At 43.9% G+C, this 27,568-nt stretch overlaps 4 protein-coding genes and 1 long non-coding RNA gene across 7 annotated transcripts; 3 read left to right on the top strand and 2 right to left on the bottom strand.

Moving 5' to 3' along the window:
• On the top strand, positions 1,116-2,277 carry LOC8085175 (RING-H2 finger protein ATL79). Its single transcript, XM_002453086.2, has one exon. The coding sequence runs from the start codon at positions 1,311-1,313 to the stop codon at positions 1,941-1,943; it is 633 nt and encodes a 210-aa protein (XP_002453131.1). The 5' UTR covers positions 1,116-1,310; the 3' UTR covers positions 1,944-2,277.
• Positions 7,684-11,988, bottom strand: LOC8085174 (protein prenyltransferase alpha subunit repeat-containing protein 1-B). 3 transcript variants are annotated; one of them, XR_002452050.1, is made up of 12 exons: positions 11,777-11,988; positions 10,850-11,025; positions 10,465-10,746; positions 10,217-10,327; positions 9,989-10,079; positions 9,734-9,802; positions 9,538-9,615; positions 9,019-9,105; positions 8,750-8,800; positions 8,438-8,653; positions 8,059-8,314; positions 7,684-7,965 (listed from the first exon to the last, which is right to left on the bottom strand). XR_002452050.1 is itself a non-coding variant. In XM_021458736.1 (11 exons), exons 2-11 carry the CDS (start codon positions 10,960-10,962, stop codon positions 8,147-8,149), a joined length of 1,266 nt encoding a protein of 421 aa, XP_021314411.1. In that variant the 5' UTR covers positions 10,963-11,025; positions 11,777-11,988; the 3' UTR covers positions 7,684-8,146. The 3 variants fall into 3 exon arrangements, 2 of the variants coding, with proteins under 2 accessions (XP_021314411.1, XP_021314412.1); XM_021458736.1 differs by having other exon boundaries at positions 7,684-8,314; XM_021458737.1 differs by lacking the exon at positions 11,777-11,988 and having other exon boundaries at positions 7,684-8,314; positions 10,465-10,702; positions 10,850-11,004.
• On the bottom strand, positions 12,956-17,298 carry LOC8085173 (sucrose:sucrose 1-fructosyltransferase). Its single transcript, XM_021458735.1, has 3 exons — positions 16,634-17,298; positions 14,897-15,801; positions 12,956-14,002 (listed from the first exon to the last, which is right to left on the bottom strand). The coding sequence occupies exons 1-3, from the start codon at positions 17,058-17,060 to the stop codon at positions 13,310-13,312; spliced, it is 2,025 nt and encodes a 674-aa protein (XP_021314410.1). The 5' UTR covers positions 17,061-17,298; the 3' UTR covers positions 12,956-13,309.
• Positions 21,910-23,585, top strand: LOC110435023. Its single transcript, XR_002452678.1, has 3 exons — positions 21,910-22,016; positions 23,335-23,407; positions 23,488-23,585. It is a non-coding gene; the product is annotated as an uncharacterized LOC110435023 (long non-coding RNA).
• On the top strand, positions 24,854-26,497 carry LOC8085172. Its single transcript, XM_002453084.2, has 4 exons — positions 24,854-24,998; positions 25,210-25,517; positions 25,603-25,681; positions 25,905-26,497. Exons 1-4 carry the CDS (start codon positions 24,854-24,856, stop codon positions 26,495-26,497), a joined length of 1,125 nt encoding a protein of 374 aa, XP_002453129.2.

Here is a 27,568-nt window from a genome sequence, read left to right as displayed (position 1 = left end):
AGCGCGATTATTAATTAGTGATATGTTGCAGTCATCTTTTCATGTCGGCCCCTGATCAATCCGCCCCCTTTTCAGTTGGCCTCTAGCCAATCCACTTTTGCTACAATATACAGATTCCTCATCATATATAATAATTCGCCCTCCAGCTATATGCTTTAGAGTAATTGAGTTGTGTTGGGCCATAAAATGCATGAATTTTGATACTTTTTTTTGTAGGCAAGCAATCAATTTTTGATACTTGAGAGGTGGTATATTGGTATATATAAGAATGGATACTTTGAGCTGTTTTGAATGGATAAAAAAGTACAAGAACATGAGGAAGCGCAGTAAGAGAGGGAGAGGAAAAAAAATATCTTGGATTGGAGTGGAGGTTATATTTCCTATGTTTTGCACTACTACGGTTTTTTTCTCCTTTGGAAAGGAACTCAACATTCGTTCGTTCCAAACACTAATCCTCCAAAATTCCTTTTAGAATCCTTTTGATCCAAGCGCATTTGTGGTGCTTCATGTTATAATAGCAGCACAAGGTTTCTATTTGGAGTCTCCAACTAATTAGTTTTATTGCATTCTTTTTTCCCCTTCAAAAAAAAATCTCTCCTCTAGTTACATGCCACCTTCTTTAACTCTTCCTTTCTTACGTGAATGTGCTATCCCCTTTTGTTTGTACGATTGATGGGCTTTATTTGTTGCTAGCGTTATTAGCAACATGTGAACCCCGCGATAAGACAGAGTCCCATGCAGTGCAGAGAGGTGCAAACGGTATAGATATTTTCTGACTATATTCAAGAACAAATCTGTTTAGAGGAGTCAAGATATGTCTGCAATCGAGTTTGATATCTAATATCTAATACTGTGTCTGTATACGAATACTCAAATCGTATACCTATAATATCGATATCTAATTGTGAACATAGCTAACACTATCTATATCATAATCTAAATCCAAACAGAAATATAAAAATATATATAATATCCGCATCCAGCATCCCTGAGAGGCTGCTGGGATTGGATCGGCAACTGGACAAGCAGAGACGGTTAGGGAAAGCTGCAACAGCCCATATGTAAAAGGCTGCGTGCCACGTCACCCTCATTCCTGCCTGCTCTGGTCTGCTCGTCTCGATCCGTTGGTTGGTGTGGTGATATGCATAGGTGTTGGCCTGCGCCACCCCAGCAGCTTCACGCATCCCATTCCATTCCATTCACGCGGCCGCCTCGGGTCGGGCCTCGGCCAGTCAGTTCCACTCCCACAGAGAGTCGGTCATCACTTATCCGCTTGCTAGCTAGGCAAGGCAATCAACCCTCACCCACCCATGGCCATGGCGACGCAGGGGCTGGCCGACCAGGCGGACCAGCAGCACGGGCGCTCGGAGTCGGAGCCCACCAACACCACCAGCCACCACGGCGCCGCCGCCACCAGCATCGCCACCAACCGCTGGGGCCCCTACTCCGGCGCTGGAGACTTCGCCAGCAACATGGCCGTCATCCTAGCCGCCCTACTAGCCGCGCTCGCGCTCGGCCTCGCGCTCAACGCCGCCGTGCGCTACCTGCTCCGCCGCGCCCGCCGCGCCGGCTCTGGTGGTAGTAACCGTCAGGGCAACATCAGCATCAGCATCAGCAGCGCCGTGGAGGAGGACCCGGAGAAGCCCCCACCGCCGCCCGCCCTGGTGTACTCCGCGGCGGGCACCAAGCTGGCGGGCGCCGCGCCGGAGTGCGCCATCTGCCTCGCCGAGTTCGCCGACGGGGACGCCGTCCGCGTCATGCCCGCCTGCCGCCACGGCTTCCACGCCCGATGCATCGAGCGCTGGCTCGCGGGGGGGCGCCGCTCGTCCTGCCCGACATGCCGCGCGCCGGCCGCCGCCGGAGCTGCTGCAGCCGCAGCGCAGCCTGCAGATGAGTCCGCCACGCCCACGCCCACGCCCACGCCATCGTCGTCGTCGTCCTGAGAATTACGCTTCCGGCTTGCCTTAATCTGTCGGCCGGCCAATACTTTGGTTGGTGATTGGCAATGGTTTTCTTCTGGGTTCTTGGCAACTGCTTTTCTTTTTGCTCTCTCCTTTTTGCATGTGTAAATAGTATTTTTAGTTCTTAATCTGGCGGTCCAGCCGGCCAGTTAATTACTCTAAATAAATACTACTCCTGTTATTTAGTGAAGCATATATGCATGGCAATATGGCATGGCGCAGGCCGATCGATGTAATTACTAATTACTACGTGGTAGCTAGTAATACAGTTAACCGCTCTAGTAATTAAACTCCTCAGCTGATGAATGATGAAGTGCGTCAAATCAGGTGAGGTAAGGTGTCCGTTTCAGGTGCCAGAAGAATCGATCGATGCCGGAGTGGGCGCTGCGGTATGGTATATATGTGTATCGTGGCTGTGCCCGCACGCCAGCTTAGCTTGACGAACTGTAACACTCTAGTATTGGTTTATTAGGACAGTCTCGATACTAAATTTATGGATTTTTTTTTGGTATATAATAATGTTTTAGCTAATCATATATATTTTCTCTTATTTTCTACTAATCACATTTCTTTATGTCTTCATTCTCGCGTAGACATATTTTCTAACTTATACTCCATTTCAGAAACTCAAATTTTCCATGTTAAGAGGGGTCAATAATGTAAAGCTTTTAAAATGTGATCAAATTCCAAGAATTTTAGTGGAAATTTACCTTGGTTAGATGGGGAGGCCCCTACCCCCCCCCCCCCCTCTTGTCTCTGCCCTTGTCCGTTTCTATGATTTTTGTTCTATCTTTAATAACTACTTTATCACGTCAGCAAAACGTTTAGATAGCAATATAATTAATGAACATATAAACTATAGTGGTTTCTACATTAGGAGTATCCTTATGTAACAACAGCCATAATGTTGCACAAGTATCACAAATGATTGCAGCCGTATAATCAATCTGTGTAATTTTATTAAAAGTAGAACAATACAAGATTCTTCGGCTTTAGCTTTTCAGCTCTTACATTTCTGTCAACAAAGCAAAAAAAATAAATAAATAGTCACCCTCAAGCTTCACTTTGAGAAAACTTTTGACAAGTTAGAACGCCACCGTCTCACTCTTCAAAATTTAAGGAAAAAAAGTTTTTCTTTAGAAATGGATAGGTTGGTGTAAAGGTTTGCTAAGTACAAGAACTTCTTATGTGCTCCTTAATGGTGTGTCTAATAAAAGCTTCACATGTAAATGAGGGATAATACAAGGATTCCATAGCTACAGGACCAAAAGAATAAGAAGTTGTGTCCTAGCGTTATTAATCTCAGAGCTCACAACAAAGCATTGATCTCCAAATGCCTCCACAACTTCAATAATAATCATGTCTACATCCCCTGGTCACCTAGCTAACATGGAAATGCCTTTACAGAAAAGGAAACCCACCTCACAGGTAGAACACTAGTTGGATCGATCGTTTTGGTGGAGAGAGGCATGATCAAACTAATTGATTATATTCTTTTAGAATGGTAACTTCATGCGACCCTGGCCAATGGCAAACTGTTCTTTTCTAGGAAGACCTTTGGTGTGGCCACATCATCCTTAAATAAGCTTACCAACAATTCTTCTTAATTTCCCCATGAAGAAGCTGAATTTCTCACTCAAAAATTTTCTAACAAGACCAGTCAGCAGTAACTTTTGAATTCCTCTATCCACTTTAGCTTCCAAACAACTGTCAGAAGTACATGAACTCATTCAGATCATGCCTACGTACAATTTATTGGCACAACACCCAACTCTCCTCTTTTCTCTTGAATGTGGAAATATTGCGCAAGGGGAAAGCACAAGTTCTTCTGGATTTCCCTTTATGACAGTTTGAACACTAGGAATCTGTTGAGAAGAAACAAAAACATGATCATGCCACGCTATGGGTGTGTCATGTGCGATAGCAGATAAGAGGACTCTTCTCCACCTTTTTCTTTGGCTGCATCTTTGCCACAACCTACTATTACTAGGGCTTGAATCACATTACCTAGAACTTTAACCTTTTGTTTTCTTCCAACACGCAAAAAATTTGCGCGTATTTGTATTAAGGTAGAGAAAATGTTTAATACAACATGCCTTAGCGACGCTCTAGGTGGTCAGAAGAGTAGTATATAGATGCTTGTTGGACCATCCCTAGTGTATATTTAACCTAGAACTTTAACTTAGCTCCCTTAGACACATGATTATTGATGACAGGAGTTTCTTTGGAAGTTGCATTTTTAGATAAATTGCCGTAGTGTCGCTTGGTGCAACTGTTGTCTTCATACCAATATCATCTTCGACAATTAGGGTCTTGTTTAGTTCCAAATTTTTTTTACAAAATGGACACTGTAGCACTTTCGTTTGTGTTTGACAAATATTGTCTAATCATGGACTAACTAGACTCAAAAGACTCGTCTTGCAAATTACATACAACTGTGCAATTAGTTGTTATTTTTATCTATATTTAATATTCTATATATGCGCCGAAAGATTCGATGTGATGTGAAATCTGAAATTTTTTATAAAATTTTTTTAGGAACTCAACAAGGTCTAGAGATGCAATAAGCAAGTTTGTCCTTGAATCTAAAAATAGGCTTAATTTTGTGGGTCAATCACATGATAATATCCATTTGTGGGTTCACGGACAAACCCATTTTTGCATCCTAAGCTACATCCATCTCAAGATTAGGTAGAAAGAAATCCTAGCTACCTAGAATGGATAGATATGCCGTGGGCGCTACTAGACCGATGGGTGGTCATGGTGGTCCCTCTTGCTCATGCATGGGTCTCTTTCTTCTGTTGTACCACCTGTACGAATGGTGTATATGAATTATTTCTATCTCTATCTCTATCGATTCGCTTTGTTAGGTTGTATTTAGGCCCTTGTTTACTTCAAAAAAACTTTACAAAATTTTTCAGATTCCCCGTCACATCGAATCTTTAGACGTATGCATGGAGTATTAAATATAAACGAAAATAAAAACTAATTACATAGTTTGGTCGGAATTGATGAGATGAATCTTTTGAGCCTAGTTAGTCTATGATTGGACAATATTTATCACAAATAAACGAAAGTGCTACAGTACCTGTTTTGCAAATTTTTTTGAACTAAACAAGGCCTTAGCTCCTGAACCATTTTACAAAATGTTAAAGATTTATTGTCAGATGTAATCTTGCGTCATATGCATAGAACATTAAATATAGATAAAAAATAATCAATTATACAGTTCGTTTGTAATTTATGAGACAAATCTTTTAAATCCAATTAGTCCGATAACAATTGTTAAATACAAACAAAAGTGCTATAGTAACACTTTGTAAAGTTTTTCACCAACTAAGGCCTTGTTTAGTTCACGAAAAATTTTAAGTTTCGCTACTGTAGCACTTTTTATTTTTATTTGACAATTATTATCCAATCATAGACTAACTAGGCTCAAAAGATTCATCTCACAAATTACAGGTAAACTGTGTAATTAGTTTTTTTATCTATATTTAATGTTTCATGCATCTGTCGCAAGATTTGATATGACGGGGAATCTTGAAAAACTTTGGGAACTAAACAAGGCTTCGGTTGTACATTTACTAGAGATGTTTGGTTAGGGGTGTTAAAGTCTAATAGATACTGTAGCTTTTGGTCTTATTTGGTACTAATTAGTATCCAATCATGGATTCATTAGGTTTAAAAGATTTGTCTTCTAAATTATTGTCTAGTTGTGTTTTAGTTTAGTATATAATAAATAGTATATATCAGTCAAAACATTCGATGTGACGTGCGCCAACCAACCCGCGCCTAACTTAATTACGTTCTCAGCATAATCCTCACCGGCTACTAAAGCACCAAAGAAGCAGCTGCTAGCTGGTACGACGGTGAGTCGTGAGTGAGGTAAAGGAAGGAACATCAACAGTCCAACAACAAGGTGGCCATGGCGATGGCGCCTCATCGATCATGCAGGGGCAGGCCGAGCACGAGCAGGAGCACCAACAGCTAGCATGCAGTCACCACCCTGACCCGGATCGAGAAGCCTGCCTGCCGGCGACACCCCCGCCGCCTGCCCTGGTGTACTCCGCGGCGGAGTGCGCCATCTGCCTCGCCCGCCGATCGAGTTCGCGGACGGCATTTTGTCAGCGGAGGAGGCAGCAGTGTGCATCGTCTATCCTTCACGATCCATGCATGTTCATGCATAGCTAGTGTGCATCTAGTCAGTCATGAGTCATGACAGAGTTTGATTCTAAAACGTATTAAATTAAATTTGATGTATATGAAGCTCTGCATTCTGTTACGACCTACTGTCACTGTAGTAGTGCACCGGTCGTCATCATCTTGATTCGTCTAGAAAAATGATGACGGATTGAAAGCCATACATACACGAGTGCTTGCTTGTTTTAGTTATGCTAAACCAAACTTGTTATAGCAAAATATATCAATATCCATAATGTTAAACTATTATGCCGTCAACATATATTACATGGTGTATCTCATGAACCTAATTCAATATTGTAATATAATTATTTAACCAAGGAAATTTGATTAAAACTAAAAGAAATTTGACTTAGAACAAAACCGAAATGACTCAACACTAGAAACCGAGGAAATACTCACTGTTCAAAATAAAGATTCTATTCTTTGTGATGACAATAACTATCTGCATTATTATTATTATTATTGTCATCATCAGCTGCAGCATTATTCGATCGATTGGTGTCTGGTTGATTCAGGACTATCTGCATTATTATTATGACTCAACACTAGAACATGCTGGATCCGCTGGCCCAATCTATCCATGTCATTTTCGGTCGGAATCCCCCCATGCATCCCCTCCGCACTTTAGCTCTTATCGTCGGGATGGCAAACATTTTTTTTTCTTTTTTTCAGAATCACAATACAGACGCAGCAGACTAACGAACACGCATAGTAAACCATATATGCATATGGATATCTTTTCCAAATGAACACGCATATGATTACCAACCAAAACAAACACATCTAAATCGTGGTACCCTCCCACCCAGAGAAGAGCTGGTTCTCCTCTCGCCAAATTAATCGATCAACTCTGGTTTATCTTGCTAATACTTTTTTTTTTTTTGCGAAGGATCTTGCTAATTCATCTGTGGACCATAGTATGCTTTAATTCTTCACTTGTATTTTGCATAACTACAATGAGTGCATATTACGTTACTTCAGGATGTGAATGAAATGTAATTTTTCGGAAGATTAATTAGCGATAAGTTGTGAGATTTCATACTATCTTTGGCAAAGGAGAAACATTCAAAAGTTCTTTTTTCGCTATGTTGGGATCATAGAAAAGCTTTACAGTCACGACTCACAGGTTACCCCAAGTAGCATTCCTGAGTTTTGGAATAGCTCCTTTGAAAAACTTATTTGCTTTGTCCTCTACTAATAATGTCCTAACCATATATTGCATCCACAATGGACGAGAGCTTTTGTATTTCAGCTTCGTACGTCTATGTGCCCTAAGTAATATATCTTATGTGATAAACACAGAATAATCAAATTAGCAAAGTACGCTACTACAAAAAGGGCATATATCAACTGTTCCAACCAGTTTACACCAGCAGATTTGAACTGATGGTACGTATTTGTAAGTAGGAATCACCTTTAGTACCATCAACAAACAGCATTCGGAAGAGATGAAGGGTTTAGGTTGTAGATTTACACATCTCACTATGCAGTGGTTAACATAACTTCTGATTTAAAGGCGTAAGATAAAACAGGTTTAATTGATTCATATGAGTTGTTGGTCCTAGAAGAAGATAGTTTCTTCTAGTTGACAAGGTGGACCATAGCTAGTGGTCATTGAGTTGGGTTTGGGTTATACTGTACTCTCTAGCTGTTACATAAATACATACACACACCCTACATCAGGGCCTTATTAGATCCAAGTGGGTGTGTATCATCTATAAAGCATTACTAGCAACTCAGCTTTTCCTCAAGATTGGGGTTTGAGGATGCAGGGACATAAATGCTGCCAGCTTTGCATTCGCTACAATTTGAGAATTCTTCCAATGTGAAAGTCAAATGAGGGGTAAACAACAAACATCCTCTTTCGATGTACCGTATTTTGTTTTCAACTTACCAGTAATCCTCAGTCTGGTTTACAGCCACATAGGAGACAGGACCTGTAAAGACTTGGCCTCCATGTCATGTATGTTGAAGGATCAAACTCAACAAGAAAGACCATGTATATCACTGGATTGATCAGCCAGGCCGAGCAAATTCATCCAAAACCTCCTCTTCTCTGGCCTGCAGGCTCCTGCCAGCACGTCCTTCAGCTTCCCCAGGGAAACAGAATGCAGCCTCTCTTCCAGCTTTCCTTTCACAGCTGGGACTTGCTGCATCCAACAAAACACACATCAATTTCCCTGTTAAAACTAAACCCCTGAGAGGACAATAATCTATGCTAGCAAATGCACAATACTAAGCAAGCAAGCTGGGTAAAACCAGCTGCTGATTGCCTTTGTTATCCACAGAATGTAGAGCGCTGAAAGCTCTGCTTGGACACATGACTCCCCAAACTCATCCACAGGGTCATGCAGGCACTCAGACAGCAGTTGTATCTCCTGTATGACAAACATATCCATCTGGGATGTCGTTGAGGGCCAGTTTTCTTCAATAGTGAGCAAGTGCTGTATCCACCAGTGTGAAAGGAACCGACGGTGGTTCCATAACGACTGCAGCAATACATTACCACAGCTAGTATAAATAAACACACATTTGACCAACAAGAACTACAAGTGGAAGAACAACAGCAGGCTAATTTTTCAAACCTCTCTCCCCTGGTAGCGTCTGATCAGCATCTCATCCCACCTAAGCTCCTCCTGTCAGGTCATATACAATCAATTTTGCAGCACCAAGATGGGCTGGTATCAATTAACCATTGCCTAAAGAAAAGCAATGTTGTAAAACACAAATGAGATGAACATGGATCCTTTGTTATCTGCTGTCACATCCATAATGGAAAGAGAGGATATGATGCCTGAAGTGATTACAAATCTCTAGGCAATAAGTAATTAGCTTTTAAATAAATACACCATACCTTCCATAGCAGGCAAATTTCTGACTCCCAACTAAGGGAATCTTCTCCATTCCGAAGGAGGTTGCCTAGTAGTGCAAGCAGCAGGGACTGCAAGGATGCAACAAGGCAGGTAAGTACACGTGCTGTCAATCAGATTGGTTAGCAAACAAGATATGTGTGCTATACTGTCCTTAGGAATTTCAACAAAATCGAAGTCCAAAATCAACATAAAGTCTAAAGCACGTTGTGAATTCAAAAGCTCTGCAAATTGGTTTGCAAACATATTGCCCTTCTCTTCCTTATTATTATTATTATTATTATTATTTCATTTCCTTCTTTTTTTCCTGAGTACTTCTATAAGACTTTTCCTTTGTTTAATAAAATTTTTCAGTAGGGGTAACCCCTCCTGCTACTTCAAAAAAATATATTGTGCGGCTCTTAAAAGATGATACTGCTCAGTATGAAAATTGTCAAGTAATAAATAATTCTTTGCTTCAAGTATTATATAGTACTAATTACAACCATAGGGAATCTACTAACTCTTCGATAGTGGAAGCAGCAGTTGTCAGCAACATGTAGCTCACTCCATCTTGTTGACTCCTTCAGTTCATCCAGCACCTTGAGAAAACAGAATTTGGTAACTGACAAGCAGATATTCTGTAGCTAGGAAGTCAAGTTACAAGATTAAAAATCACAGAGAAGGAATTTTCAAAGAGTCCGAATCGTTTATCCTCACCTGTTTCCTTGTCATGTAAGGAATAAGCCAGCATCGATGCCTCCATGCACGGTAGTTCATTTTTGATTTCTGTAAAAAACACATAGAATTATCTTTATGCGTACTTTCAGTACCTATACTTGTGAAGAAGAGTTTAATTGCCAGCTACATAGGAGACAACATGTAATACTATAACTCATGACATGGTGAGCTCAGTCAAATTGACGCTGTTAGCAGCTCAAATAAGCAAGTATTCATGAGTTATAAGTTTATAACCTCTGCTATCTCTTTGACTAACATGGATTCATTCCCTATAAGCTCCAACATATCTTGACGTTGCTCGGCAACTTGTTTTATCACCCATCTCCTGTGGCAGACAGTTATTTTAAACTCTATGCAGTTTTGCTTTTTATTATATAAAATTCAGTTCTAAATAGATAGGAATTGTCTGAAAGAAAGAGGTCAACAAGAAAGCTGGCTTCACAAGTGCAAGATGGGGTATACCTATGGCTCCATGTGCTCTCGTTCTTTGGTGAGTAGGAAAGGATCAAGGCACACAATTGCAGCTCATCCTTGAGCTTTGTGAAATCATACTCTGCTGATAGCACCATCTTCCTGCAGGACCGCAAGAAAAGCATGTGGAATCCAAATTCCTTCCCTCGGGTGCATGGATCTTGTAGTACTCAATTGAATGAAAGGTGAGAGATGAAAACCAGGCACACATTGAGTGACAGGCTGCAAGCATCGCATACCTTGAGTTCCATGCGGTGAGTAGGTCAGGGCAAAGTATGAGTAGTGCCTTGGTGTGCCTCATAAGATGAGTGGGTGATAGTGGGGCATCCCTTGCATTGTGGTAGGCATCCCGAGCAGCGTGGTAAAGCTTGGGGAGGATCTCGGCAGAGATGGCAAGCTTGTGGTCTCTGCACCAGAAGTATCTTGTGCGATGGAACTCTGTAGGTTGCGAAGCGGAGTCACCATCTTGGGCGCAATCTAGTGAGCAGAATTGTGTCGGGTGCAAGAACCCCACCTCATCGCTGTGAATATAATATATTTTTATGGGCTGGGAAAGAAATTAACAAACTCTGGTTTGGGAACTTGAACTGGAATACGAAATGGATGAGAAAAAAAGAGGCGTACATGAGGGGGTCATCGTGGAGGATTTGCTCAAAGTGTCGGAGGAGATTTTCGGGGAGCTGTACCTCTCCCCCTTGTTGTTGCTCCCCTGCTGATTCTTGCTGTTGTAATTTCATTGGTCTCTGATTTTCCTTGCGAATGCGCTCGCTCCTCTTAACTCGCACACATGAGAATCAAATCTACAGCGGCGGAGGCGGCGTATCAGTACAAGTAGGAGCAACAATTAGGTTAAAAAAACTACCAATCGCGCCAGATCATATACCTACAAACAACATCTCGGGCTTAATAGCTGTATAACAAACTAGATAAAAACATGAAGCAAGAAGCGACACAAAAGAACATTTGAACCTAAAGTAAAAATCATTTAGCTCATTCTCTCAATTTCAGTTGACCGCTACTGGATTTAGTATATCTAACATGAATTGGCGATTCGAACACATATGGATAGAATTTCTAAAAGGTTCTCGAAAAAGAGGTAACTGTGTTATCATTCATTCTTTGTGGATAATTATGGCCTTTCAGTTGGCATGGACCCATGAAAACATAGGGTACGCTCTTTAAGCAGCAAGGCACCCCTATTGTTTCCATTTGGTCAATTGGTACGTTTTTGGCCAGTTGCTAGTGTTTCTGACTCTAGTGCTAGTATTGTTTCTCATTGTAGAGGAAGATGACTGGGTTGGAGTATCACAGGAGTATAGGAGCAGGAGAATAGTAAGACATGGCAATGTCTTGTTGTCCACTTCAATTTGTAATTAACTGTAGTGCAACATGTGGCATAAATAAACAAATAAATATAACTGAAGATTTTGATGATTAAGGGATACGTCAAGTATAATTTTTCAACTGAGGTAGTAGAGAGACTCTGAATGAGGAATTTCATTAGCTAGGGACCTAGGGTCTAGGGAGGGGGAGGCGAGCAACAACAACAACCTGAAATCCGGCTCTCCAAGACTCCCTTCCTCCTTGATGGCTGCTGCGTGGTGGCTGGCGAATCGAATCGAGTTGACTTAGAAACACGCCTCGGTTGTCGCCCGCCGGAAGCTCGCTCGCAGTCGCTAGGGTTTGGCCTTGGTCCGTTCACCGTTGCGAGAGAACGAGAACAGAGGAGGTGGCGGGCGAACCAGCGACAGAGACGACGTGGATTGGGTTGTCGCCGAGGTGGGCCTGCGGGAGTTGAATCGTGGCCTGGTGAGGCCCAATGGCTGGGCCTGCACACTGCAGCCTGCTGGTGGCACCAACCGAATTGTACATGCCATTCACCTGATGCAACTGATCCCTTCTAATTGCATTATTATTGTCTGCTAAAAAATTACATTATTATTATACTCTCAGAGTACAGTTTCATCACTTTATCACTGAGCCACTGAGGTTATCTCTGGCTGTATGCTATTCAGTTTCTGCTAGCAATTTCATTTTGTGAATTTCTAGCTACTTCTCCCAGATCTGCCAAATAAAGAGTTAGGATTCAGAGTTAGGTGAGCAGGCTGGCTGTCAAAACTCAAATGCATGAACCAATTACTCTGAAGATTGAAAGATAAAAATAGCAACTGAGTTTGGAATTGCCTACAGTGTCCATGACTGGAAAATCAGAATTCTAGTTCTTTTATGTATAGGAAGCTGAGCAACCTGACGGATTGTACAGTATTATGGAACATGATTGACAGATGGCGGATTGTGTGTGTAGTTCCGTGTTCGCTGGCATGTGCCTATGCCTAGGTTCAGGTTGGATTGGGGTCCTTGAAGGGCTGTTTTCTTGTAATAATGATGAGGATGGCAGCCTGCCAAGAGGGCTCCTGTACTTTTTTTCGTTCAACGGCATCAATCAAACAAGTGTCAAGACAAGATGGAGCCAGCACACAACATCATGGCATGTTCAGGTCAGATCAGTATTTGTCAGTAGTGCTGGATCAAACCGGCCAGCATATATATAGTACATTGGTTATTTGTCTTTGCAGAATCTCTCTGCATTACCTCTTCATTCATCATTCTCCAGTCTGAAACCATTATTCTCCACAGTCTAAAACAGCTGTCCATACATGTTAACTAACTTGAGCATGCAGCAGAATGCATGTTACCATGTGTTGGTAATCTTGAGGCACTGGGCATTTGGGGCTAAAAACATTTATATTTATAACTCAATTGGTGTGGTGGCACACCATCATACATGTACAACTACAGGCTACACTATTACATATGTAGCCTCTTGTCTTGCATCGACGTGGCGTCTTCCACTGGATAGCTACTATTGCAACCGGAAGCTAAGCCTCGAGCGATACATATATAGTAGCAATCAGAAGAAAGAAGAAGAAGGAAAAAAAACCCAAAATTATGGCAGGGAAATAACAAAATTGGAGAGGGAAGCGAGGATATGAATTGATAGGTACAAGAAGATGCTTTGCTGTTCAAAAAATTAGGTGCATGCAGCGGTGGGTTGGATGGACGATCGACGGATCAGCAGCAGCATCAGATGTCCGTGACCATGTAGTCGTGGTTGTAGGATGAGTCCATCTCGTGGACGACGAGCTTCTTGGCGGTGACGCGCGCGGCGGTGGCGTTGTTGAAGAGGAACACGCCGGCGTTGGCGTAGATGGCCTCGGTGGGGTAGACGCGCGAGGTTGCCGTCGACCTTCCGCCCTGCGCGAAGCTCTCGACGATGGAGTGGTCGACGAGCACGCGGAGCGAGAGCGTGGTCTCGTCGTCCAGCACGGGGACGGAGCTGCCGACGACGCGCTTGACGATGTCGTTGGCGCTGGAGGACCGGGACTCGTCCTGGCAGAAGTGCGTGGTGAGGGAGCCGTCCAGGCCCTTGGCCACGTAGAAGTAGACGGCCGTCTGCTCGCGCAGGTGCTTGTCGGCGAGGACGAGCAGGCCGAAGGGGCCGAGGGCACCGCGGGCCGCGGCGCCACCGCTCGTGCTGCAGTTGTACCCCACGTCGGCCTCGTTGAGCGACATGACGGCGCGGCGGTCGAGCTGGAACTCCGCCTCGATGTCCAGCTGCGTGGCGCGCCGGAGGTTGAGCGGGAACGCCGAGCCGTAGTCGATGGTGATGCCGCTGAGGTCCGTGGAGTTGGTGCGCAGCGTCTCCGCTTCCTCCACGGGCCACTGCAGCAGGTTGCTGCCCGTCTTGGTGTCCAGCAGCACCGTCCGGGGGATACCCTGCACTCGATCGTTCACATCAATGAAACCATAAGCTAGCGGCTTAATTATTATTATTATCCATTACCATATGTGTAGTATCTTGTTAAATAATTAATATCTAAGCTAAGTACTTGTTTTAGTTTGATTATTGGTATTAATGAAACTGGACTCAATGTATAATTGTGTATATGTATACCGGACTATACAGTAGAATATACGGATGCATGCATAATGTAGAATATGGTGTTGGGTTTATACTTTGTCTTGTACTCTTGTCGATCGAGCATAGGAGTATATCGTTCATTGATTCATCCATAGCTAGGTTGGCAGCATTATACTGCTCCATTATTCAATTCAATTCAATTCAATTCAATGGTGATATACAAGCAGACAAGGCCGCCCTTTTCCCCTGTTTATTGTATATAAAAAAAATATAAAACAAGACAGCCCTAACAATAATCCCAGCCTAACACAACTAACTAACTTAATTGGGTAATGCCAGTGCTGCAAGGCAACCACGGCACATGGGTAGCACATGAATATCAACCACTAGTCTAGTCTAATATAGGAGTACCAACAGCAACAGGTAGGTTGGTTGCCCACGTACTGTCTTATAATGTTATGCTATTATTTGGATGGACACACAAGAAACGGTTGGCCCAGCAAAGCATGGGCGCCAGATTCATGATGGCGACACGGTGTAACGCAAGACACCACAAGATTTTCCTATCCAAATAATTTGCATTATTATTAGTCCTACGTGTCTGCGCTTTGCAGTACGTGTGTGTGTGGATCCCAGGCCAGGCCGAAAAAGTGCACAAGAAATGAACAAAACATATAATAATTATTAAGAAAAGAAATACTATATGAGTAATAATAATAATACGGTTGTTGGTAGACAAGGATAGGTACCTGCAACGATGCCCATCCCTTGGAGACGTCAGCGCGCTCCGAGTCGGTCTCGCCGACCCATCCCCAGAGCACGCGGCGGCGCTTGGCGGGGTCATAGAAGGTCTTGGACGCGTAAAACTTGCCCCAGTCATACCGGAGCCCGATGCCGACGTCCTTCTCGGCGTCGAGCGGCGTCCACTCGTTGGTGGCCGCATCGTACCTCCCGAGCGCGTAGTAGTCATGGCGGTCGTCGTCCATGCTGGCCTTCATAACGTGCACGACGTCCCCAACAATGGCGCCGTTCTTGCCGAAGGCGTCGGACATGTCGACGCCGTTCCCGGACGCCTTGCCGCGGGTGGCGACGGGGTAGAAGTCGATGCACTCCCACATCCCCGTCCTCGCGACGCGGTGGAGGAGGCCGGGGAGGAGCTCGAAGCTGACGAAGTCCTTGGTCCGGTAGACGACGGCGATGCCGGCGTGGTCGCCCTCGGCGTCGTCCTTGGACCCGATGACGATGCGCCAGGTGTTGTCCGACGGGTCGAACCACGCCGTGGTGGGGTCACGGAAGTCCTTGGGCCCGATCCCCGGCGGCGGGTACAGGACCGGGTTGCCCTCGTACTTGGTCCAGTTGGTGAGCAGCGGGTCGGCGTCGTCGGCGGGGACGGCGAGGCACTGCACCTGCACGGAGGCGTTGGTGGAGCCGGTGTAGAGCATGGCGAGGCGGCCGTCGGGGAGCGTGGTGGCGGAGCCTGTCCAGACGCCGTTGGTGTCGTACCACTGGTCCGGCACCATGGCTAGCGGGAGGTGGCGCCAGTGGATCAGGTCGCGGGAGACGGCGTGGCCCCACGCGATCTTGTTGCCCCAGATGGCACCGTCTGGGTTGTACTGGTAGAACAGATGATACCATCCCTTGTAGTACACCGGGCCTGTACGTAAATGCCATCAGGTTAATCAAGCTAGCATGAAGATGGATGGTTGTAATTAACAGCAGGATGATTAATTATCAAGCCAACATGAAGATGGATGTGTATGTAACAGGATGACACAGGGTGTTGGATCAAATTGTCTGAAACCCATTTAAGTTTGACGATGTAGAGAAAATTATATTAACATTTCTGTGTTCATTGGTTTGATCGAGTTTTACATTTTTGAAGAATGAAAAATATTTTTTACTCTACGTTATAATGTTGCGAAATGGGTGGCCCAAACCCAACGACGACGACTTGGACCAAACAACACAGCAGCACACGTGGTGTGCGTGGCAAGGAGGTAGGGCCCACGCACGCACGAGAATGAAGTGAGAAAAAAAAAACAAGAAAGAAAAGCGCAATAAACAACGGTAGGTTGGTGGTTGCATTGCATGGAATTTGGAATCCCGGAGGGTCCGGGTATCCAGAATCTGTATGTGTGGATGAGCAAAAAAAAAATAATAATCATGCGTGTATGCGGGTCCCACTGCCTCGTTGGACCAGCACGTCAAAGGAAATGAAGGGCGTGGCGTGCGTGACGAACCAATAACAACAAGAGGCAGTTTTGACTTGTTTACATACATAGTAATACGGAATATGGTTTGAATTTGATGGAGTTTAAAATCGATCGATCTAATCTCACAAGAGTCATTATCAATCGGGAGGGAAGTAGAAAAAAAAATTTGTTCAGGTGGATGCAATGCGAAATGCAGCGGTGATGGACTTTACTTACTTACATGAATAATAAAAACAGAAAAAATAAAAATGCGGGCACAGACGTAGTACGTACCATTGGGATCGTTCATCCAGTTCATGTGTGGCTGGAAGTGGAATCCCGTGCGCTGCCACTGCAGCATCGCATTGCTCCACGGGAACGCGTTCCCGCCGGCGCCGTCACTCCGCAGCCTGCCGCCGCCGCTCCACGCGCCGGACGTCTTCTCCGACACGCCGGCATCGGGGCCCCTGCTGATGCTGCTGGTGCTCCTCGGCGACCCCGCGCCGCCGGGGACGACGTCGACGCGGCGGCCGACGCCGGTGAGCGCGGCGACGGCGAGGAGCAGCGCGGCGGAGAGCACGAGCGCCGCGGCGCAGAGCGACCTCCGCCTGCTCCTGCCGCCGCGGTGGCCGGTGCCGGTGACCTCGGCGGACGCGGCGTCGGCGGCCGGCAGCGGCGTGTACGAGTAGGGGAGCGGCGCCGTCGTGTCCCGGGTCTCCATTGCCGACGGAAGAGGAAGAGGAAGAAAGGAGGCCGCCGGCGGACTTGTGTTACGGTTACGACGGCGGCGGGCGAGGGGCTGCCGCCGGAGCGGACGACGACGATGACCGACTCCTTGCCGATTCGATCTGGAGCCCACAATGCGGCGAAGACTCGACTCGAACTAGAATCTAGATTAGAGTGGAACAACAAGAGAATCAAGGATGGGAGGGAGGGAGGGAGGGTGTGAGGGAGAGCGGGGCATTGGGGATCCTATTTATAGTTGGTTGGATCGGTGCCTCCGCTCTCCTCTCGCTCCCCTTCTTCCTCTCCTCGTCCGGGTTAACTGGATCGGGTCCGGACTTCACTCGGTGTGGACATCCGAATCCAACCCCCCGATCCACTTAGGCCTTGTTTAGTTCACCCAAAAAGCAAAAAGTTTTCAAGATCTCCCATCACATCGAATCTTGTGACACATGCATTAAGCATTAAATATAGACAAAAGCAAAAACTAATTACACAGTTTAGCTGGAAATCGCGAGACGAAACTTTTGATCCTAGTTAGTCCACAATTGGATAATATTTGTCACAAACAAACGAAAGTGCTACAGTACCGAAATCCGAAATCTTTTTGGGAACTAAACAAGGCCTTAGCTAGAAGCCTTGCTGTCCAGCACATGGCACGGCCCCATTGGACTAATTATTTCTCCATCTGTCTGTCTCCTGGGGCCCGGCCCGGCCCGTGTTGGATCCCATCACCGTCTCCCTCCCCTCCTGTGCTCGCACACGACACAGTCGACAGCCATGCATGCTAGTATGTATATACGCTCATGTTCTTGTACCGCGTGCGTACAATAATACAGTAGCATGCATGCATGTTCAGTTGTACTCGATCCAAAGACGTTATAATGTCAGTTTTGTCTCGTGGTAACGAAATTCGGATTCGTCGTTGTGAAAGAACAAACCGCAATTGTACTCACTCCAACGGATCGGAACACAGCTCCAGGTAAGATGCGTTGACAGCAGTCAACATACACGGTCTCATTTTTTTAATTATAAGAATAATTACAAGGGACTAAATGGCCATTTAGTAGGGACTCAAGTTTAGGAGGCCAAACCAAACAAGGTCTTCTTAGTTTTTTTTTTTAATCTTTTGGTGCCAACATGAGAATTGAGAAAATGCAGTTTCAGTTTGGCTACCTCTACACTACACGGATCCATCCATCAAATGGAATCCAACAAAAGGGCCGGGGTTGATGAATAAATGGGGTCGCCGTTCCCTTCACTGGGGAATGAGACAGATGACAGATGCATCATATATATATGCCATGTTCTTCTCTCCGTCGACGTCGCTATGCATATGCTTATGCCTGAATAATACTACTAGCAAAAGCAATGCATGTGCCTGGATCGATCGGCGCCGGCCGCTTCATGTGTTCCGTCCATCATATCCCTATATCTGGCGGTTAATTAGGCCGGCCCGGCCGCCGAACCCATGCCCATGCATCACCGAAACCCGCCCATGGAATCGTTCCTATATATATATAAGCAGTAATACAGGAAGGAAAATGTTCTATTTCGATCCACTTTTTTTTTCAAAATATTTGACTGATTATTAAACACCGTTTCAAAATTGCATTCTCTGCTCTGAGTCTAGGAGTAGAGAGGTAATACCAACCAGGAGAATTTGTTTTTTTTATTAGGCAAAAAAATACCAGCCAGGAGATGAATATACAAGGTTCCAATGAGAGAAGATTCGGTGGCCCACAAATAATTGAGCGGAGAATCGACGTTGATACATGGTTTAAGGCCTTGTGTAGTTCAAAAAATTTTGGAAAATCGACACTGTAACATTTTTGTTTGTAATTGACAAATATTATCCAATCATAGATTAACTAGATTCAAAAGATTCGTTTCGTCAATTCCGACCAAACTGTGCATTTAGTTTTTATTTTCGTTTATATTTAATACTCTATGCATGCATCTAAAAATTCAAAGTGACCAAGAATCTGAAAAATTTTGCAAAATTTTTTGCGAACTAAACAAGGCCTGCCAGCATGATGCCTCGTCAGCATGTATCCTCGTCAGCGCATTAGTGGTGGGTGGATATGCATGTATGGCCCACCTTGCTTCCTTCACCCAAACTACCTAATCTGCTATATCCTGAGGCCTTCCTCGAGTAGTATGTTCTTTGCATTCAAGAGACTAATTAATTAGCATTTCATTTTGTATGAAATTTCGGAAAACCGTGGAGAAACGCGCGCGCGCACGTACATTCTCTCAGGCTAGTCTCAATACATATTTTTTTTAGAGTGTCATGCACATTAAATAAGGTGTCACATAAGCATAATTGCTGACTTGGCAAAGTCATTAAATGAAGGAGTTACATCAGATGAGAGAGGAGTTTCATTCCCATGAAACTCCTATGGCTCAGTTACCTAGTTTATAATCTTGATAACTGTGTCATGAAACTATGCATTGAGACTGGCCTTAGACACACATACACCACATGTATAAAGGTATATATGTATGTAATTAAATAATCCTACCGCGCTAAGGGTATCTCCAACAAGGTTCTTCTAGCTAGCTAGCTATTTGCCTATATATATGGCAAGAGAGAACGTGAAAACTTGAGTAGCTATGGACAAATTCGTCGCCTATCTCATACATACACAATGCACCCACCGAACGAACGATGGAGGTAGCATAGCATACACAATATATATATATATATGCAAGGCAATTAGCCAGCGCGGCACATGCATCATCTTGCTTGTCATGTGGACATTCATGGACGCACACGGCCGGTGGAGTGTGGTAATACACAACACACCATGCCCTGCTACCAGACACACACCCGGCCCGTTACTCACCATGATGTCGCTAGCTGCATGATCTTGTCATGTGCTTGACACCGTTACAGTACATACGCATACGCGCAGATCATCGATCAGGTGCACGCATCTATGTTGTCGGCCCTCGATCACGTAGACACAGAAGCGTCTGGAGGGAAGCTCATCGCATGATTGCATTGTTCGGTGCCAAACTTGTATATTATTATTACTCCGATCCATGCTAGTACCACTATCTCTTTTTTTTTACAAAAAGAAAAAAGACAAATCAAATTTCTTTCTACACGTACGTGTAGTTACTCTCATCTTCAATAAACCACATTGTGTATGTGTTCATACTTGTTTATCGGTTTGAGTATGTTTATATAATTAAGATACTCTAGATCGTACCACGCGAAATTTTTTCAAAAAAACTATATTTTAAATATATTACTAAAATGTCACTACTATATTATATACAATAAGTATAACCGTATACTCTATGTATGCATGCATACTTAACATACATATCACTCTAGCTAGATGGTCTACACTGTGATCATATACTTTGTCTATATATACATTTCGTATGGTCATATACACCTTAAATCTAGAGATTTATAGATGAGAGTAACTACACGAGTCTAGAGTTACATAGCACATGATATTGTAACAAATCAGATTTTTTTTTTCTTTCTTCCACTACTAGAATTACAGAAATTCGGCGAACTTTCACGGAATTTTTGAACCCTGCAACTGAACGGAAGCGGGGGATCGATGCATGCATGCCTTGTCATTGAGCATCCTATGAGAGACCCGGGCGGCCCACAAAGGCAGGCCCTAATTGAAGGGGAATGAGCAAATAATCAACAAACATGTGTCATGCATTGTCTTGGAGCTAGGTAAGCTGCTTGATTGTGCAATAGTAGGGTATTATTTGCACCAGAAATTAATTAAAAGCTAGCAGATGGAGAGACAAGCAAGCTAGCAATAATGCAATGCAGCCAGATGCCTTTGTTTGGAAATTCATCAGTTCTTCCTATAGTACAATAATGCAACTGGATCCATGCATCAGTCTGCTCTCATCAGTACCAGAAGTTATGGAGCTGTACCTACGGGACTAGAAGACCCCTGCTCCTACACAAGATCGAGGGGGCGCCAGCAGCAGGCAGGCAGATCAGGTGACCCCGGCCCGGCCCCATTGATGAGTGGCCACCATGCCATGCCATGCTATGCTATGGAAATTGGTGGCTGCGACGCTTTCCAAGTGTCCGGCCGGCAGCTGCCACGTCGTCAGGCCGGGCTGGGTCCTCCCGTCGTCTTTGATTGCACGGCACGGCGCCCACGAAACCAGGGCGTTATTTAGTTTCGAAAAGTTTTCGGTACTGTAACAATTTCGTTTGTTTGTGACAAATATTATCTAATCATAAACTAACTAGTATCAAAAGATTTATCTCGTAATTTATAGCTAAACTGTGTAATTAGTTTTTATTTTTGTTTATATTTAATGTTTCATGCATATGCTATAAGATTCGATGTGACGAGAAATCTTCAAAACAAGGCGCAGCTGATGATCCACATTCATTCAATGCACATCCGCACTGACAACATATGCGACAGGTGGCCACGTATGTACTACACTTCCATCCGTCACATGTTGCGACGATGGGATGGCGGAGTGCCTCACACAAATGTCGATTCAGGGGAGTTTGCCTTTGCAGACGCCCCTCATCCTTAGTGCCCTCGAGGTTGGGCAGGCCTCGAAACGCCGATCCCCATTATTGGCTTAGGCCTCGTTCGTTTCGGCCGGAATGGCCCGTTTCGCTGCTCAATCCGTGTGGATTGCCACCGGCCCGTTTTGAAACCAGGTCTGCCTCAAAATGTCGTTCGGTTTGGGCTGGCTCGGGAAAGAAATCTGGCCTGGTTTGGCCATTCCACCCCTTTCCACGCCCAGAACAAAGCCCGACCTCCTACCCTCCGGAACGGAGTCAGGCCTGAGACGGCGCACTCGAGCACCACGAGCAGTCGAGCCCCCGCAGCCGCAGGCCGTAGTGGAGGCGACGGCGGCGACGGCGGGGCGGGGCGAGACGACGGCGACGCGACCGACTCCAACCCTACGTCCTTCCCCTTCTTCGTCCTTCTCGCCGGTGATCCCTCGCTCTCCCCTTCGTCCTCGTCTTCTCTCCCTCCTCTAGGGTTCTTGGATCTTGGGCATGGTGGTTGCGATTGATCACTGGGTGACGACGCGTGCGTCGGCGACTGTTGTTGGGCGGGAGAGAGAGGGGGGATCTCGCGGCGCCGAGGCCCAATCGGCGCTGCAATTCCGGCGAGGAATCTGGAGGGGAGAGCGGGCTGTGGGAGGGGAGGGGAGGAAGCCTAGGTCCAGGTCCAGGTGGTGGCTCCCGCCCGCGGCCGACGCCGAAGACGCCGCCACGGCTAGCAGCAGGAGGAGTGCTAGCGCCTGACATAGTTATGGAAGGAAGTGAATGGACGCTAGTCAGTTTCTGGGGAAAAAAAATGGATCTTCAGACCTTTGTTTCGAGATAAGTTTCAGAGAAAAACCTTTGCCTAGAGAGAAAATTCAGATTAGAGCACGAATTTTGAACCATTTTGGGTAGAACCTTTTAGTTCCCTTTCTGCATCTTCTTATTCTGTGTGATGAGCCATCTTCCTTATTACAATTTTGAACTTTTGATACTGTGTGATGTTACTCAGTAGGATGGTTCTTTAATACTTTAATCTTGTTCTGATGTTGATAAAGGATAATTTGACTTTTTTTTGTCACAAAAAAGATCAATGCTGTCCATTTCAGCGACAAATTCCTTACTTGACCATTTTATACAACATCCCCAATTGAACTCGAACGAATTTCCCAAGTGCCGTTGTAATACTAGTCGCCACTGCCTTTTCTCCCTTATTGCGCGGAAAACAGTAGCCATTGCTCTTGACATGTGCCAGAAAGAAAAAACCTCAAACAAAAAAGGAAGCGAAGAGGTAGCTGCTTAATTTACCGTCAAGAACTGGAGTGACGGCGGCCGACGTGACTGCGCCGACGGCGAACGCAGCTCGGACCCGGGGGAAGGCGGCAGAGGCTGCGAGCGCGTAGGAGGAAGTGGATACAGAAGAGGAGACGGCGCCGTGGTTGTCAAATACTAGCCGTGGCGGCGTCAAATAATTAAGAGAGGAGCGAAGGTGGCCTTGCTGTGTCAAATACTAGTTGCAGTACTAATATTATTAACCATGTTTTACTGTTCTATACTCCTATGTGATTGTAATATTGTCAGCAATTTCAGCGTTGGTTTCTTGTAGAGAAGCATGGCGCAGCTCCCTGCAGCGTCGCTTCAATTATCAGCTATTTCAACTTGGCTTAGCACGTCGCTTCAATTATCAGCTATTTCAGCGTTGGTTTCTTGTTATTTGGCTCAGAATTTATTTGACTCAAAAATTGTTTCTTGTCATTTGTAGATCTCTCCTCCACCATTTAGAGTTGGGGAAGGTGAACCTCCGCCTTCTTGGGATCCAGTACCAACTCCAGAAGGTACTCCTTAATATTTATCTTCTATACGACATGGTTAATAATATTTAGCTTCTTTATGACTATAAAATTATATGCTTCAGTTCTACAATGAGTCTATCACTGCGAGATCGCATTAGAAAGAGGAGGGAGGAGGAAGATGATGACATGATGCTATTTATTTTTCCTGCCTTATATCTTATGAGTTCTGTTAGAGGGGGAGAAAGGAGGAAACGCCATACTTCGGAAGAAACAGGCGAGGTTAAAGTTCGTAGACTCCTCGAGGGACATGTCAAGAACTGTCAAGTTGCATTTAGGATGGAACCATACATCTTTAGAGATTTGGCAACTTACCTTAGAAGGAAAAGGCTTGTTGTTGATACTAGGATCACAGTGGAGGAGAAGTTAGGTTTCTTCCTATATATGTTAAGTCACAATGCCTCGTATGAGGATCTTCAAGTGTTCTTTGGGCACAGCAATGATACCTTCCATCATCACATCAACCACTTCTTCAAGGTTGTCATTCCTACACTCTCTCGCCGTTTCCTTCAAGCTCCTGATCCTAATCAAGTGCATCAAAAAATCCAAGACAATCCTAGATTCTATCCATTTTTCAAGAATTGTCTAGGTGCCATTGATGGAACTCATATTCCTATTTCCATAGCCTCTGAGAAAGCTTCTCCTTTTAGAAATAGGAAGGGCACACTAAGCATTAATGTGATGGTGGCATGTGATTTTGATCTCAACATCACTTTCATTTCTAGTGGATGGGAGGGATCAGCTACAGATTCTAGAGTGCTACGATCAGCTATGAGCAAGGGCTTCCAAGTACCTCCAGGAAAATTCTATCTAGTTGATGGAGGGTATGCAAATACTCCATCTTTCCTTGCTCCATATAGAGGAGTTCGATACCATTTGAAAGAATTTGGGTCTGGACGTCGGAGGCCGCAGAACCCAATGGAGCTCTTCAACCACCGCCACGCACTGTTGAGGAACCATGTGGAAAGGGCTTTGGGGGTGCTTAAGAAGCGCTTCCCCATTCTGAAAGTTGCCACATTCCATATGTTGGAAAATCAAGTAAAGATACCTATAGCTGCTGCCATCATCCATAATCTGATCCGATTACTTCATGGAGATGAGGAATGGTTAGATCATCAGCCAGATAATATCCCTCCAAGTACCTATGTTGTTTTACCAAGTGGTGATGAATGGATGACCTAAATGTGGGTTCAGTACAAGGCAACACTTTAAGAGACACCATTGCCCAAGAAATGTGGGTTCAGTACCAGCAACATTTACATTAGTCTTTGAATAGGTTCTAATAAGTTATGTAATTAAGTAGAGACTTCTTTTTAGTATTTAAATTAGTCTTTAAATAGATTGTAATAAGCTTTTGTCATGAATAAGCTTGGCTTGTAATAAGTAATAAGCTTGTAATAAGTGAATAGGCTTGTGTCATATTTGACAGCGATGGTTGCAAAGGGCTCCCCGAAGGTCAATATGATTGCAAGGGCATCACCAAAGTTGCACAAGTTCCTAGCAAACCCAAGTGGCATTAAGAAAAAGGCTTCTCCTAAATGCAGTAAGGCAAAGAAGGCTGGAGGTTCTCCGAGAGGTATGGTGTTTAATTCTCTGTTATTTCTCTACTGTTATTTGCTACTAAAAGAAATTTCTTGAAATAATAGTTTATTCCACCATCTGCTATTATAGCAGTTTTAGTAAACATGTAACCTTTAAACTGATATTTGTTGTTTCTTTGCTGTAAACTGTTATTTCTATTTGCTGATTGTTGGTAACCTGATGTCTGACCATTGTTTATGTAGTAGTAAAGCAAAGAGCAGAGTGGAATCCGGCCCTTGAGAAGTCCCTGGTAGACATTCTCCACGAGTATAAAGATAGTGGCTACAGAGGTGACAATGGTTGGAGCTCAGAAGGGTGGAATAAGATGGTGAAGGAGTTCCATCTGAGGAACAAGTATGTCAACTACACAAAGAGTCAGATTCAAGACAAAGAAGTGCAACTAAAGAGAGACTATAGGATGCTAAAAGAGGCAAGGCAGCAGAGTGGGGCCACCTGGAATGAAGATAGGAATGTGATTGAAGGAACACCAGCTCTGTGGGCTAACCTCGAAGTGGTATGTTGATTTCTTAAAGTAATACTATGGATATCCTCATAGTGATAACCTCATATTTGATCAATGGTTCTCTTTGAATGTGCAGACATTCCCTAAAATCAAGAAATTCCGCAACAGTAAGGCAAGATTTCCATTATTTGATGCTTTGGGAGAGCTTTATGATGGTAGGTTCACTTTCTATATTTGTTTATATCTTGCTGCTCTATGTTATCATGTGATTCACTTGACTTGTCTAAAACAACAACTCTACATCCATGTTCTTATTTGTGCTGTCATGATGTAGAATTAAGTTACCAGAGTATCTTGCTAATTTGAGACACCTAGATGATAAGATTGCCTGAATTAAAAAATATAGCTTGATGAACTAACCTAAAAGTTATCGTGTAGGTCATTTGGCTGAAGGTACGTACAATATCAATTCCCTTGAGCCACCACAAGAGGAAGCACCACTTCGACAAATTCATGATGTAGATGACTTGGACAACAATGAGGTCCATGAGCTACTAGATGACGATGATTTAGTCACTGAGATGCAAACAAGTGAGGCTGCTGATGAAAGAAATGATGGGGAGAAAAATGAGATCATAGATGTTGAAAGAAGCGGGCAGCGAAGAACTACTACTACTACATCAAGCAAAAAACATGAGAAGCAAATGAAGAGGCCTAAGAACAAGGGTGAAAGGATTGAAGAAATGATGGGGAGATACCTAGACATGCGGACTAAGCAAGTACAGGATGAGTCTGCAGAGCTAGCCAAAGAAAAGGAGGATCTAGCCAAAGAAAAAGAAGTTGCTCAAGATAATGACTTCTCTATCAAAAGGTGTATATCTGTGCTGAGCACGATGGAAGTGACAAAGGAAGAAAAAGCAAAAGCATTTGCTGTTTTCATCAAAAGCAAAGAGAATAGAGAGGCGTTCCTAAGTGGGTGTGAACTAGATCAAGAAGCAACTTTGGTTTGGCTTAAAAGTGCGATGGTCTAACAGGTCAGTCTACTTAATTGCTAAAAACTTCATGTTTTCCTTCTTGTTGATACTAGGATCACTATGGAGGAGAAATTGGGTTTCTTCTATACATGTTGTCACAAATTAAGGACAGTACTACTTTCTAGCCCTGTTCAACCCTTAGAGATGAGAATATTTTGATAGTTGAGTTGCTAGTAAGAGGATTTGGACTGTAGAGATGTATTTCTAGCCAGAGATATGTTTGTTTTTAGCCAATTATGCTGTCCTTCCATAGTAAGATTGAAAGCTGAGATATGCTCCTGTCATAAATAAAGACTTCACTTGTGCTAAGACCAATACTTGTTCTTATATTTAGCTAAAAATAGTCAGTCAGCAGCACAAGTAAAATAGATGAGTTTTACTAAATTACTACTCTATTTGCAAAACATCTATCCTATAAGTCATTTGGTCAATTAAGTTAATACATTTGGTTTCTGCAGGCACATGGCTTTGACAGTTCTTGAAAGATATTGCTGGGAGCTTGTTGTTTTGCTTCATACGATTAAGTGGAGTATTGGAAGGCTAGATTGCGTTCTTTCTTGATTTTTGCATTTAATGGAGTTTTGATCTGGTTGATGTTGCCTTTGGGTATTTTTGTAATTTATATTTTGGATCTAGGAAGGCATTTCAAGTTTAAACATGATATTAGCACTTTGAGTCTGAGTGACCGTGGACATTTTTTGGAAAAAGATGAGTTGTCATGCACATGTGTGCGCCTTTGAGCCGGTGATCATGCCGTGCAAGTAGCCAGGAAAAATTTTGCTTTTACCATCTTGACAGTTTGCAAATGTAAGGCTAAAGTCAGCTGAGATTTTGACAAGGTTTTTATCAATTGTCCTTGGATGGAAGTCAATTCTAAAAAAAAATTATCAATTATTGTTTCCTATGATAATAACTTTGTTGGTGCAGAAATTGTTATTAAGTGTCAGGTGTTAGTTTTGAATATCAAAGTCATATTGTGCTTATCTATTGCACATGTTATGAACCTCGGCTGGGTGTTTTACTGTATCCTTATTTTATTCCTGGCCGGCTGAACCGAACGCTGCATTT

The sequence above is a fragment of the Sorghum bicolor genome, chromosome 4 (assembly GCF_000003195.3).
Source record: "Sorghum bicolor cultivar BTx623 chromosome 4, Sorghum_bicolor_NCBIv3, whole genome shotgun sequence".
Lineage (NCBI taxonomy): Eukaryota > Viridiplantae > Streptophyta > Magnoliopsida > Poales > Poaceae > Sorghum > Sorghum bicolor.
The sequence above is the reverse complement of the archived record's forward strand: the minus strand, read 5'-3'. Positions and strand labels throughout refer to the sequence as shown.